Consider the following 14924-nt stretch of genomic DNA (forward strand, 5'->3'; position numbering starts at 1 on the left):
AACGGAAATTTCTCTGTGCCAATAAGCACAGAAACAATGCACATCACTAATCATTATGGAAATGCAAAGCAAATCTAAGAGCTACCAACCACCTCACATCTGTGAGGATGGTGACTATCAAAAACAGGGAAAATAACAAGTGCTGGCAAGAATGTGGAAAAACTGGAAGCCTTATACACTGCTGGTGGAATTTTAAAATGGCACAGTATGGCAGCTCATCAAAAAGTTGGAAATAGAGGGGCACCTGGGAGGCTCAGTGGGTTAGAGCCTCTGCCTTCGGCTCAGGTCATGATCCCAGCGTACTGGAATTGAGCCCCACATCAGGCTCTCTGCTCAGCAGGGAGCCTGCTTCCCCCTCTCTCTCTGCCTGCCTCTCTGCCTACTTGTGATCTCGAGCTCTCTCTGTCAAATAAATAAATAAAATCTTTAAAAAAAAAAGTTAGAAGTAGAATTACCATATAATCCAGCAATGCCACATCTGGGGATATGCCTAAAAGAACTGAAATCAAGGTCTTGAAGAGGTATCTGTTCACTCATGTTCATAGCAGTGAGTCACAACAGTTAAAAAACACAGAAACATATGTGTCCATCATCAAACAGATAAGCAAAATGTGGCATAAACATACATACAATGGAGTGTTATTCAGACTTAAAAAGAAAATTCTGATATATGCAACAAGGACAAAAACTGACAACATTTTCCTAAGTGAAATAAGCCAGTCACACAAAAAACCAATACTGTGTGATTTCACATATATGAGATACTCAGAGTAGTCAAAATAATAGAGAAATAAAGTAGATGGGTGGTTGCCAGGATTCGGAGAGGAGGGAAATAAAGAGTTACTGTTTAACAAGTATTGATTTTCAGTTTCACAAAATATCAAGTGTTAAAGACAGACACCGTGACACTTGCACCATATTAAGAAGGTATTTATTAAATACCACTGAACAGTACAATGGTTAAGTTAATGTATTTCATGTTACATGTATTTTATCATAATAAAAACAAAATTCAGAAAAAAGAAAAAATACCACATCAAAATACATGGGATGCAGCTGATGCAGGGCATTGAGAGAAATTTAAAGCATAAATTATATTAGAGAAGCAAATTTTCAATTCAATCACTTTAGTTTCTACCTTAAGATAAACCAAAGATAAAAGGCAAGTTAAACCTAAAGAAAGCAGGAAAAAAATAAAGCAGAAATCAATGAAACAGAAAAATATAGAGTATCAATAAACTAAGAGCTACCAATTTGAAAAGACAAATAAAATTGATAAACTTCTAAACGAGACTATAAAGGAAAGAAAAATAAAGGGAAACAAGTTTTCAAAATCAGGGACGAGAAAGGGAACATCATTAGAAAATCTAAAGACATAAAAGGATAATAAAGGAATACTACAAACACATGAATGCCAATAAATTCAACAACCTAGGTGAAATGGACAAATTTTTTTAAAGACACAAATTTAAAATAATGTTCAATCAAGAAAAAAATCAATAACCTGATTAGTCTTACACTTCTTTTAAAATTTTAATTTGTACTCAAAACACTTCCCTCAAAGAAAACTCAAGGCCAAGATAGTTTCACTGTAGAATTCTACAAAATATATAAAGAAGAAATAATAACAATTCTTCACAAACTGTTGTAGAAAACTGAAGATGAGGGAGCCCTTATGAGAAGAGCATACATACCCTGTCACCAAAACCAGACAAAACATTGTAAGAACCCAAACTGAAACCCAATGAGGTGAATACTATTAACCATTCCATTTTAAAGATGAAGACATTGAGGACTAAAGAGATTCAGGAACTTGCCCAAGACCACAGAACTAAAATTGACAGGCAACCCAACTTCAGAACACAGACTCTTAACTAGAACAATAAAACTGTCAAATTAAATTTTAGATTCTCTTGCAAAAGTAAATAGTAAAGAGTGCTGCCCAGTACTTACCTAGAGACTATGCTGGAACCATTATACAGATCACTAGCATACGACAATGTAGCCAAAGGTCGTACTGAATTGTATCGAGTAAACTTAGACAAGCATTCCTGAAATTCATCCAACTGGCTTGCAGTTCGAGTATCATCTACACAAAGAAAACAAAACAAAATAAATGGAATTGCGATATAAGTCAAAAAGCAGTATACACAGATTAAAAATTATATTCTAAATACAAACAATTCTTAAGTTTTTTTTTAAGATTTTATTTATTTATTTGACAGAGAGATCACAAGTCAGCAGAGAAGCAGGTGGGGCGGGGGGTGGGGGAGGGAAGCAGGTCCCCTGCTGAGGCTTAACCCACTGAGCCACCCCAGGTACCCCAATTCTTAAGTATTTAGAAAACACTAGTAGGCACATATTATTCAGGTGATCTTTTAGCTTTAATAATTTTTTAGTGGTTCACTGAAAAACGCTGTCTCTTTCAACACTAATAAAAACATACTATAGTTTATGTTTTAAGCAATAATTTCTTAGAAAAATAAAAAAGTACCTCTGATCAAGAGAAATTTAATCTTTTATTAAAATAAAAATTCTTTAAAATGGAGAAAGTGAAGATGGACAGGAGTACATACACTGAGCACATTTGTTATTTTGAAGGAACACATTTACAGAGATACTTCTGCATGCCCATATTTATTTACTATCAAAACACAATTTATTTTTTTTTAAAGATTTTATTTATTTTATTTGACAGAGAGAGAGAGATCACAAGTAGGCAGAGAGGCAGGCAGAGACAGAGGGGGAAGCAGGCTCCCTGCTGAGCAGAGAGCCCGATGCGGGGCTCGATCCCAGGACACCGAGATCATGACCTGAGCCGAAGGCAGCGGCTTAATCCACTGAGCCACCCAGGCGCCCCTCAAAACACAATTTATAACATAATTTAGATTAAGAAAGCAACTGCTTTTTAAGTAAAAATAAAGTGAAGTACTTGTTCACATTATACTTTATTATTTCTCAAATCCAATTCTGAAAAGGGAGTGGAAAACTGCAATATGTCAATTATTCTCAAAAATAAACTGTTTCTACTCAAATGTCTAGGTAGAATATGGAAAATTCCATAAACTAGAACACTGTATAAATACTGAGTAAAGTCCATTTCAGTAAACTATTCATAATGAAATTATGTGGAATTTAAATCATAAAATCATCTCATGTAAGACTGGGATTAAATACAGCTATCCATTCTCTAATCTAGAAACAAGATTACAGAGAAAACATGAATAAGAAATCATTGCTTTTCAAAACTGCTTTACATTTGGACTTGTATTTTCCTTTCCAAAGAAAGAAAAGTAAAACACCCAATGTAGTTAGCTTCCTAACTAAAATTTGAAGTAAGATTGTTACAGCACTGTTTTCGTACCTTTCTCCTTACGTTGAGCTCATACACATACAGACACATATAATTTTTTCAGAGTAAACTTTTTCATGATTCCCCCGCTTTTTAAAGATTTATTTATTTCTTGAGAGAGAGAGAGAGAACGCGTGTGTGTTTGCCCATGAGAAGAGGGAGAAAGAGAGAGAGAGAGAGAAGAAGCAGACCCCCTGATAATCAGGAAGCCTAATGTGGTGCTCCCTCTCACAACCCTGAGATAATCTGAGCCAAAAAACCCAAGAGGGGACACTTAACCAAATGAGCCACCCAGGTGCCCCATAATTTCTCGTTCTTAAATGTCCTCTAAAATAAGTAGGCATAATGAAATTTAGATATAAGGATCATTATGTCTGGGGTACCAGATGGCTCAACTGGCTACTCATCTGCCCTCGGCTCAGGTCATGATCTGGGAATCCTGGGATCAAGCCCCGTGTAACGCTCCCCATGTCAGACTCTTTGGGAAGTCTGCTTCTCCCTCTGCCCCCTACCCAGCTCGGCTCGTGCTCGCTCTCTCTCTCTCTCTCTCTCTCAATTAAATAATAAATAAATTCTTTAAAAAAATAAGTCATTACGTTTACAGAGTTAAGGTACCAAGGATAGAGAGTAAAGAATTTATTTAGTTCATCTGCAGATATTAGGTTATCTTGAAGATAACTATTGATATAAACTTATCTAACACTTACTACAATGAAAAACAATCGCTAGTCTTGTCTCCAATATTTTACATTTTAAAGGTTTAAACACTAACAGCAAATTCACCTAATAACCTATATCAAAGGATCCAATTTTATAGTGTTTCCATTCTAAAAACAACAAAAAACAAACCCAATTAGCATGCACTGTCATAATGTTACTGGAATAATGCTCCTCCTCCACTAAAATTATTCTCAGTAAATTCAACAAACTGGAAATACAACATGGGTTACTGCAGTAAAACAAATAAACTTTACTACAAAGTGGTCTGAATGTAACAACTAACTGAATCTTTTTACACATAATCCTGTTAACTGAGTATTTCATGTAATAAATAGTGACTGCAAAGACACCTTAGATATTTATGTATTAATTTAATGTAAATCTATTCTTTCATATTTTGACACCAATCCCTAAGGACAAAAAATTCACAAGCATTCAAAAGAATGTATATTCTGTTGAAGACCATAATCTTTTCCTGGGTAGCTAAACTTTCCTGGCCATCTATTCATTAACACCTACTTAATAGGTGTTATTCATTAACACCTACTTCCAACAAAAGTCATAAAGAAAACACTAAAAATGGTTATTTTAGTATCTGAAAAGTGGAGGAATTCAATTTTCATGGTTATGAAAATGTAGGATTTTGTTTGGTTGGTATTTATGGTTAATAATCACACATATCTGCAAGCATATTATTTTTCCTATTCCAATGACAGATTAGTTTGTGAAAGTGTGTTTGGCATTTCTTTTCTCTCTTCTAATGCTTTATAATTTACCTTCTCTTTCAATTACAACTAAGAGTTCGAGCATTAATCTCTTAAGCTTCACCTCTCATTTTCAGAGTTGAAAATTCAAAGTCAGAAAGAGGGGATGAATTCTCATTTAAAAATATACAGAAGGAAAAACACTATGTACTCCATTAGGTAGAAGTTAAAATTTCCCCTTCACAGTTAAGGACAATAGGAGGACCTTCATATCCAGCAATACAGTAAGTGTACTCAATGTGACAGTTCAGTAAGACAAACTTGAGACTCCTAAAAACAAAGGACATATGTTTTAAGTACAATATAGCCCTGCCCACACAAATGAAATCTAATCTTCCTCCTGATTTTAATTTATCCCACCTTCCAGTAATCTTAAATCCCCAAAATAAATTGGTCTGTGACTACAGCTTTACTCTGCCACAGCATGCCTATGCTGCTAGTTCCTTAAAAATTATTCCCCAATCTCTCTTTCCTACCACATTTTTTCTTTTAGATGTCTGCCATTTTCCTATGGATGTATTTCAAAACTAACAAATAACATCTAACAGGGTTAACATGAACCTTCTGCCAATCAGATTCTAAGTCTCAAACCATTTTTAATTTCACAGCTTTCTACTCCACTTTTCAGACTATTAGAGGCTCAATAAGGGGCTCAATTCCCAGGCAACACAATGAAAGTTTTCCATCTTATAAAAACTATTAATCAGGGGGCACCTGGGTGGCTCAGTGGGTTAAGCCTCTGCTTTCAGCTCAGGTCATGGTCCCAGGGTCCTGGGATCGAGCCCCACATCGGGCTCTCTGCTCAGGGGGGAGCCTGCTTCCCCCTCTCTCTCTGCCTCTCTGCCTACTTGTGCTCTCTGTCTGTCAAATAAATAAAATGTTTAAAAAAAAAAAAAACTATTAATCATTAATTTCATACACATTTATAAACAAAGCTTGGCTCCCTCACAGGAAAAATGGTATGTAAACCTCCTTTTTCCTCCACCACCAATCCCAATGCAAATTTTTCCAAAGGTCCTAAGCAATGTATAGATTTTATATTTTTTTTTCCTTCCAATTTTTATTTAAACTCTAGTCACTTAGCACACAGTGCAATATTAGTTTCAAGAGTATTCAGTGATTCATCACTTACATATGACACCTAGAACTCATCATAAGAATTAAGCTCTTTGGGGCGCCTGGGGCTCATTCGGTTAATAAAGCCTCTGCCTTTAGCTCGGGTCATGATCTCAGGGTCCTGGGATCGAGCCTCGCATCGGGCTCTCTGCTCAGCGGGGAGCCTGCTTCCCCCTCTCTCTCTGCCTGCCTCTCTGCCTGCTTGTAATCTCTGTCAAATTAATAAATAAAATCTTTAAAAAAAAAGAATTGAGCTCCTTCATCAGGAGCTCCTTCTCTGCTCAGCAGGAAACCTGCTTCCTCCTCTCTCTCTGCCTGCCTCTCTGTCTACTCGTTTTATCTGTCTGTCAAATAAATAAATAAAATCTTTAAAAAAAAAAAGAAAAAAGAAAGAAAGAAAGAACTGTGCTCCTTAATACCTAGCACCCATCTAGCCCATTCCCAAACATCTCCCTCCATCACCCCTCAGTTTATTCTCTATCTCTTATGGTTTGTTTTCTCTCTTTTTACCCCCATTCCCATATGTTCTTCTGTTGTTTCTTCCATTCGCATGAGTGAAATCATTTGCCTTCCTCTGATTTATTTCACTTAGCATAATACATACTAGCTCTGTCCACATCGTTGTGAATGGCAAGATTTCATTCTTTTTGATGGCTAATATTTTATAGTGAATATATACCACATCTTCTTTATCCATTCATAACTCAATGGACATCTGGGCTCTTTCCATAGTTTGGCTATTGTTAGTAATGCTGCTATAAACATCAGGACGCATATATGCCCCTTTGAATCTATATTTTTGTTTTCTTTGAGTAAATACCTAATAGTGCAATTGCTAGAACATAGGGTAGTTCTGTTGTTGACATTTTGAGAAACCTCCATACTGTTTTCCACAGTGGCTACCACAGTTTGCATTCCCGCCAATGTGCAAGAGGGTTTCCCTTTCTCCGCATCCTTGCCAACAACCGTTGTTTCTTGCATTCTTAATATCACTCTTCTTTTTTCTTGGTGGTCTTCATTTTGAGCAGGTGTATTATTAATGACATGAGTTAACTGAGCACCTAACTTATACCAAGCATTATATTTTAGAGTATACGTGCTGCCAAAGCAAGCACTATTTTATATTTTATAGATATATTTATATCACCTGTAAATCCCAAAAAACAAAACAGAACATGGGGTTGGTATTAATGTCCCTACTTCATTGGTGAGCAAAGACATTGAGAAAGTTACAGCTCAACAGGCAGAACTATAGTAATGCAATGAAAATATCCAATGTTATCATGTCCATGACATTGCGTTTAAGTTATTTCCTCTGCTTTGAAGATGTTTCTAATTAACTTATTTAGTTAACAAATTCTAACCTTGATGAAATATAATCCTCTGAAATGCCTACAGTGACCATTCCCTTACATTTTCCCCATTTTCAGCTTGGTGTGGATCTCTCATTCCCAGCTATATTAGTGGATATTCTTCTCTATTCCCCTAATACACTTACACAACATATAATATCACATACCTGTTGCTTTCCGCCACTGAATTTATAATACTCCCTAATAAGAGAAATCGGTTCTTTCACCTTTTTATTCTTAGCAGAAAGGACAGTGTTGAGAACTTAATAAATGTTTAATATTTAATAATAAGAGGCAATTGAATGGAACTTATTTTTCCTAGCAACATATTCATAGTTAATTTTTTTTCTTAACTTTATATAGCTCACTTCACAAAGATTAAAAATCCCCAAATAGAGGGAAAAAACAAAAATAGCTATGGGAAAGCAATGTTCTTCAAGATCGCTAAGAACCTCCACAACATTCTGGTAGAATATGTCAAAAATACACACTTTTGCTCTATAAATAGGACATTATATAAATTCAGTATAAGAAGCTAGAAATGGATCTGACATAAGAATCTGATGTATTCTTAGAAGTCTGGAATATGTACCTGAAATACGAGACATCCTTGTAGAAAAGTAACATTGCTCTAAGTCTTCAAAATGAGCAGTGAGTCGTTTTCTTCTTGATGCTAATGTGCTGTTATACCAAGGCTGTTTCTTTGTCTAAAATAGTAACAAGAAAAGACACTTGTAACTTAGGACAAATGATAGTCTTTTTCTGCACAGAGTATCTAAATGATTGTATATTCAAAATATCAACATATTAAAATAACTACAAATGGTAAATATTCATAGTTCTTACCATATTTTTCAATCTTTATTTTAAAATGCAAATAGGCTAAGGGTTTGAAGGAGCTGGGGGCCAGCTCTAGTCCCTGAGCCCAAGGCTCCTGGGAAGCCTGGTTGTAATGTAAGGGAAGGCTGAAATCTATCAACATACATCAGGTTATACGGAGGTGCACAGGTAGGGGAGGGATGAGATGGACCAAGGGCCAGAAGGGAGAGGCTTCTGGGGATAATGAAATGCCTAAAGATGGGGCCCCATCAGGGAGAAGGAAGAAGCAGCCCAGTGGTGGCAAGTGCTGAGTCCTAGCTGGGCTAGGCCTCTGGTTGGTACAATATAGTTTGCTATAAAACTCCAATCTTCCAGCAAAATAAATAAACAAATAAGTAAAATATGCAAATAGGCTCTCAAGACCAATTTTATAAGAATGAAATAAGATGCTTCTTTCAATTCTCTAAATTAAATTCATATAGAATCTGTTATAACTACCATGTTAAATTTTAGAATTTTGAGAATTTTAATGATGTTCACAAGAAAACTAATGACTTTGACATCATCCTTATATTGCAGCCCTGTACTCTGAATAAGAGAAATAGTCCTTGATTGTTAGAATATATATTTAAGTTAATACTGATTATTAAATTAAGGGGTAATAATATGTAATACACATGTACTGATCTAAAATATGCATTAGAAAATCAGAATAACTAAATCCGATATATATAAAGCCAGCAAACCTGAAAAATACTGGCATAGAAATCTATAAAAAAAAAAAAAATCTATGATCCTCAATATTGCCTACATCATGTTAAATGAAAGGGTAAGACAATTCTTTCCACAAATGGCTATTGTCTATTATGCTTGAGGCCCACAAACAGACACAGAGGAGACACATGATAAGAGCTTGACATGACACAAGTTCACCCTAAGCATACAACAACCGCAAATGTATCAAAGTAAGAAATATTAAAGCACTACCTTGAACAAAACACTCTAAAGTGAACCCCTGCTGAAACTAGATGGTAGGTAAAAATCTTATTTTAAAGCAGTGCTTGGATCACAAGAAATTAAGTAAGACAACTTCCAAAGATGTAACAGATACACAACCAAATGAGAAGCTGAACTCAGAGAAGTGGTATCAAAGAAAATGTAATGGTGCAGAGGGGAAAGACAAAGAGGGCAATACTTAGAGACAAATAACAAAGAAAAAAACTAAAACTGAGAGAGATTGAAAAGAGAATTTGTGAACTGAAAGATAAATCTAAAGGAGTTAACCAGAACTATTAGGATAAAAGATTAAAAGACAGAAAATTTGAAACAGAGGTTAAGAAGCATAAAAGTATAAGTTGAAAATATAGGCACTTAAGAGACCCAGAAAATTTTAACAGACTGAAGAAGAAATACTTGAAGAATTCATGTTGACAATTTTTCAGAACTGAAAACAGACATAAATACAAAGAAATTATTCTTATCAAGTAGGATATTATAAGAGAAATCAATAATTAGACACAACGAAGCAAAACTGTGTTTCTATCCAAAAACAAAATGATTTCAAAATCAGACAAATTGGGGCACCTGGGTGGCTCATTCGGTTAAGCAAGCCCCTGACTCTTGATTTTGTGTTGGCTGAGATGGAGCCCCCAGTCAGGCTCCCCACTCATTGGGAGGTCAGCCTGAGATGCTCATTCTCCTCCTTCTGCCCCTCCCCCAATTCATGACCCGAGCTGGAGGCAGATGCCTAACCAACTGAGCTACCCAGGCACCCCTAAATAAATAAATCTTGAAAAAAAAAAAAATCAAACAAACAAGAAAAGATAATTCATCTGACAGGACCAACAATTAACAAAGAAAATACTGAAGAGCAATAAAAGAAGCTAAGGAAGCAAACCTTGATTACCCTCAAAAAGTCAAAAGAAAACAATTCCAATCTAAAATTCAGATCCTGAGACACCTGGGTAGCTCAGTGAGTTAAGCCTCTGCCTTCAGCTCAGGTCATGATCTCAGGGTCCTGGGATGGGCTCTCTGCTCAGCAGGGAGCCTGCTTTGCCCCTCTCTCTCTGCTGCTGCTCTGCCTACTTGTGATCTCTCTCTCTGTCAAATAAATAAATAAAATCTTTTAAAAAATAAATAGATAGATAAATAAGTAAGTAGCATAAAATTCAGATCCTATCAAAACTATCTTGCAACAAAGTGAGCAAAGTATTTTCTCATGTGAATGAAAACAAAGACTATTGCCTAAAGCCATTTCTAAAGAAATGTGTGAAACTGTATGCTTGAAAAATTCAGTAAACAAACCAGAAGGCCTGAACATAAAATGAAAAGAAGAAAACCTGTAACCATTAAGCAATTTTAGTATATGTGCTGCCGAAGCGAGCACCCATTAAGCAATTTTAAACACCATTTGTAACATTAATTATAATATCTAAATTATGGGGCTTAAGAACAAGTCAGAATAAATACACCAAAAAAATGGCATATAAATCAGAAGAGTGAAGAAAATTTCAATTCTGGAGCACTTAATGTTGTTCAGGAGAGTAATAAAGATATTAAATTTAATGAAAAATTGCTCAATATCACTGATCAGGGAAATGCTAATCAAAACCACAATGGAGATATCACCTCATACCTGTCAGAATGGCTGAAGTAAAAAAAAAAAAAAAAAAAGAAAGAAAGAAAGAAAGAAAAAAAGTGTTGACAAGGATGTAGAGGAAAAGGAGCCCTTGTAGGTACACTGTTGATGGGAATGAAAACTGGTGAAGCCACTGTGGAAAACAGAATGGAGAAGCCTCAGAAAATTAAAAGCAGAACTACCATATGATCCAGTAATTCCACTCCTGGGTATTTACCCAAACAATGTGAAAATACTAATTCAAAAAGATGCAAGCACTCTATGTTTACTGCAGCATTATTTATAATAGCTAAACTATGGAAGCAGCCCAAGTGTCCACTGATAGATGAACAGATAAAGAAGATGTGTATGGGGGGGGGGTATTACTCAGCCATGAAAAAGAATGAAATTTGCTATTTGCAACAAACATGGATGGATCTGGAGGGGATAACAGGGTTATACTTAGTAAACCAAGTTAGAAATAGACAAGTATCATATCATTTCACTCACATGTAGAATTTAATAGAACAAAACAAATGAACAAAGAAAAAAATAGACAAATCAAAAAACAGACTCTTCACACAGAACAAACTGATGGCTACTAGAGAGGAGGTAGGCGGGGAGATGTGTGAAATAGGTGAAGGGGATTAAGATTATACTTATCACAATGGGCACTGAGTAATATATAAAACTGTTGTATCGTTATATTGCATATCTAAATCTAATACAGCATTGTATATCAACTAAAAAATTAAATTTCTTTAAAAGATGATAATAAGTTTAGATTGTTTAGGTGTTAAGTTTGGATCAATTTCAAAGATAACTACTGAAAACATAGTAACAGAAAACAGTAAAATGGTGGGAGAAGGGGGTAAAAAATGTAAGAGAAAAACACAAAAAGTGAGACAAACAGCAAGCATTAAAGAGTAATAAATATAAATACTAATTAAATTAGTGATGGGAATTTTAAAACACAACTGTATGCTATCTGCCAACAGTGAAAATATAAAGACACTAAAAATCTGGAAGTAATAACATGAAAAATAATATAGTAGGCAAATTTAATCAAATGAGAAAAAAAAAAGAAGAAAAGCACTAATGGAAATGGAAATAGCCCCCGAAAATGCAAAACTTGCAACTTAATCATTGTATACCCATTACACACATAACAGCACAGGATCAAAAATATATAAAGTAAAAATTCCTAAAGAAATTGACCAACCCAACAACATAGCAGATTAACCTCATCAACTCAACTAAGAAAATGGTATGACCTAATTTAAAAGCTTAATTTAATGAATACATACAAAACACTTTATCCAATTAGAAACATATATTCCTCCTAAGCATACATAGAACATTTCCAAATTGGCCATGTGTTATATCATGGAATATGTTTATAATCTCAAAAGGGCAGAATTTCTTAAATGAAACCCAAAGGGCACTAATTATTAAAGTTACAAATTCAGTAACTCAAATTTAGAACTTCTGTTCATCAAAATCTGTCATTAGAGACAAGAAGATACAAACTCTAAGAAGATATTCACCATATGCACGACACCTAAGAAACAAGTTATTACTACCTTGAACATATATTAAAGCTTTTATAAGTAAATCCAATATTTAAAAAATGGAAAAAGATATGAAATGCTGTTTCACAAAAAATAAAGACCAGTAAATATAACATGTTGACTTTAGAGTGTCAGAAAAATAAGAATTAAAACCAACAACTAATTTCTTTTCTTATCCACAAAAGTGGCAACCATTTACAGGTTCAATAGTACTAATTACTGACAAGGATATGGAGAAACGAACTCCTATACTTCTGTGGTAGGGGCTTTATTTTAGTAAAAAGACTCTGAAAACAATTTGATATTATCGCAAAATATAGAAAATACTGATGTGTCTTCCCTGTCACCCTCACTTCCTTTCCTAGGTACAAAATCTAGGGAAATTCTTGTACCTATACATCAGGAGATATGAACAAAGATGCCCTTGACAGCAAAAACAAAAACTCTACAAAAGCATCAAATGTATAGACTGGACAACTAATAAATTGTGGTACATTAACAAAATGGAAGATCAAGCAACTATACCCCTAGACATTAGGAACTAATCTTTGAAAAAGCAGATCTCAAAAAACTACATATTTAATCATTTTTACAAAGTCTACATATAGCCAAACCAAATAATGTAAGGATACATATATGTATAGTAAATCTATTTGAAAAATGTACGGTAAATCCATTTTAAAAAATCAACATACTACTTGGTGATTCACAGACCTGTACCCCTGGGGATAAAAATATATGTTTATAAAAAATAAAAAATTAAAAAAAAATCAACATACTGAAAAACAGAAATGTCAGAAAAAGTAATTAGTACTGGACATGAAGCAAGGTGACGTAATTTGCTGGAAGCACAGGGGTAATTTTAACAGTTCTAGTAATTAACATTAAGAGCTCAGTTCATAGATTTTCTTTTATTGTAACTGTGCTTCTATTTACATATTCATGAAATATATTCATTTTTTTATGTACCAATATAATTTTTATAAATACTGAGAGGAAAAATCTGAATTTTTTTTTTAAGATTTTATTTTTGTCAGCCAGAGAGAGAGAGAGCACACAAGCCGGGGGAGCAGCAGGCAGAGGAAGAAGCAGGTTCCCTGCCAAGAAAGGAGCCCAATATGGGACTCTATCCCAGGACCCCAGGATCATGACCTGAGCCCAAAGCAGATGCTTAATAAACTAAGCCACCCAGGCATGCCCAAGAATATGGATTTTTTTTAAAAAAGTGATCTGCTCAATGGAAACACAGAAAAGATTTTAGTCTGAAACATGAGAATGATTACAAAAACAAAATCAAGAATATAATAAAGAAGCATTCAAAAACACTGTTGCCGGGGCACCTGGGTAGCTCAGTGGGTTAAAGCCTCTGCCTTTGGCTCGGGTCATGATCTCAGGGTCCTGGGATCGAGCCCCGCATTGGGCTCTCTGCTCAGCAAGGAGCCTGCTTCCCCCGCCCCTCTGCCTGACTCTCTGCCTACTTGTGATCTCTCTCTCTCTCTCTCTCTGTCAAATAAATAAATAAAATCTTTAAAAAAAACAAAAACACGTTGCCTTCCAGGTTTTATAGCAAAACCAGGTTTTTTTCACAATTATTTTACTTTTTTTTTTTTCAAGATTTTCTTTATTTATTTGAGAGAGAGAACGAAAGAGAGCATGAGAGGGAAAAAGGTCAGAGGAAGCAGCTGCCTCCCCATGGAGCTGGGAGCCCGATGTGGGATTCAATCCCAGGACTCCAGTATCATGGCTTGAACTGAAGGCAGTCACTTAACCAACTAAGCCACCCAGGCACCCACAATTAATTTTGCTATTTACTCTTAGCTTTTCTTGAATTTATTTTTTTCAGTGAAATTCCTACCTCATCCATGCAAAATTAGATTGTTTCACAATTCTTTGTAAAAATGCATTGCTTAGCTCATTGCCATAATAATTAGAAATTTACAAATAACATTAATACAAATGAACACAAATACACTAATTACAAAGGGGAAGATGTCTGAGAATATGAACTGGTTACAGATAATCTACAAAGCCAATCATCAGAATGAACATATTCAGAATAAGGTCCAGATGAATAAGTAGGATATAAATATGACTAAAAATCAAAAGGAAATAGTTATCACTTGTGTTGATCTAGATTACTTCTAAATAAAAAATGGCCACATTTACCAAATGTCTGACTTATTTCACTTAACTTTTAAATCTATCCATGTTGTAGTAAATGCTAGGTTTTTGTTTTTGTTTTTGTTTTTGGGCTGAATAATGTACCACTGTATATATATACACATCTTCTCTGTCCATTCATCCATTAAAGGAGAGATACCAAAATATAGACTTTTTTATATATATGTATGTTTTACACATATATGAAATATATGACTGTATAAATATTATGTATTATATACTGAGCAGTATGGGTTCATCTCAGCTTGTCTGGATTGCCCACATGGTTATCTCTAGACTCTTGTCTATATTATGGAATGTATTCACTAAAGAAAGAAGAATTATATTCTATAACCAAAAGTGAGTTGCTTTGGAGCAAAACTGATTAGTCTGTTTAGTGATAATAAATGAATTTATGATATGTACATGGTTTCAGTGGAGCTCTACAGGCTG

The 14924-nt window shown here is 34.8% G+C and overlaps 1 protein-coding gene across 3 annotated transcripts in view; it reads right to left on the reverse strand.

Annotated features, from left to right (window-relative positions):
* COP1 (COP1 E3 ubiquitin ligase) overlaps nt 1-14924 on the reverse strand; it is a 247250-nt gene that overhangs the window by 146492 nt on the left and 85834 nt on the right. For all 3 annotated transcript variants that reach the window (XR_006603576.1, XM_045069660.1, XM_045069659.1), the window contains exons 10-11: nt 7897-8011; nt 1954-2089 (exon numbers count right to left, since the gene is read on the reverse strand). Coding sequence is in view for 2 of the 3 variants with exons in the window: in XM_045069660.1 (XP_044925595.1) it covers nt 1954-2089; nt 7897-8011 (251 nt within the window). In the remaining variant the exon portion in view is untranslated. The remainder of the gene's footprint in view (nt 1-1953; nt 2090-7896; nt 8012-14924) is intronic.

This window comes from Mustela putorius, unplaced genomic scaffold (assembly GCF_011764305.1).
Source record: "Mustela putorius furo isolate JIRA1106 unplaced genomic scaffold, ASM1176430v1.1 tig00003942_pilon_pilon_pilon, whole genome shotgun sequence".
NCBI classification, from domain to species: Eukaryota; Metazoa; Chordata; class Mammalia; order Carnivora; family Mustelidae; genus Mustela; species Mustela putorius.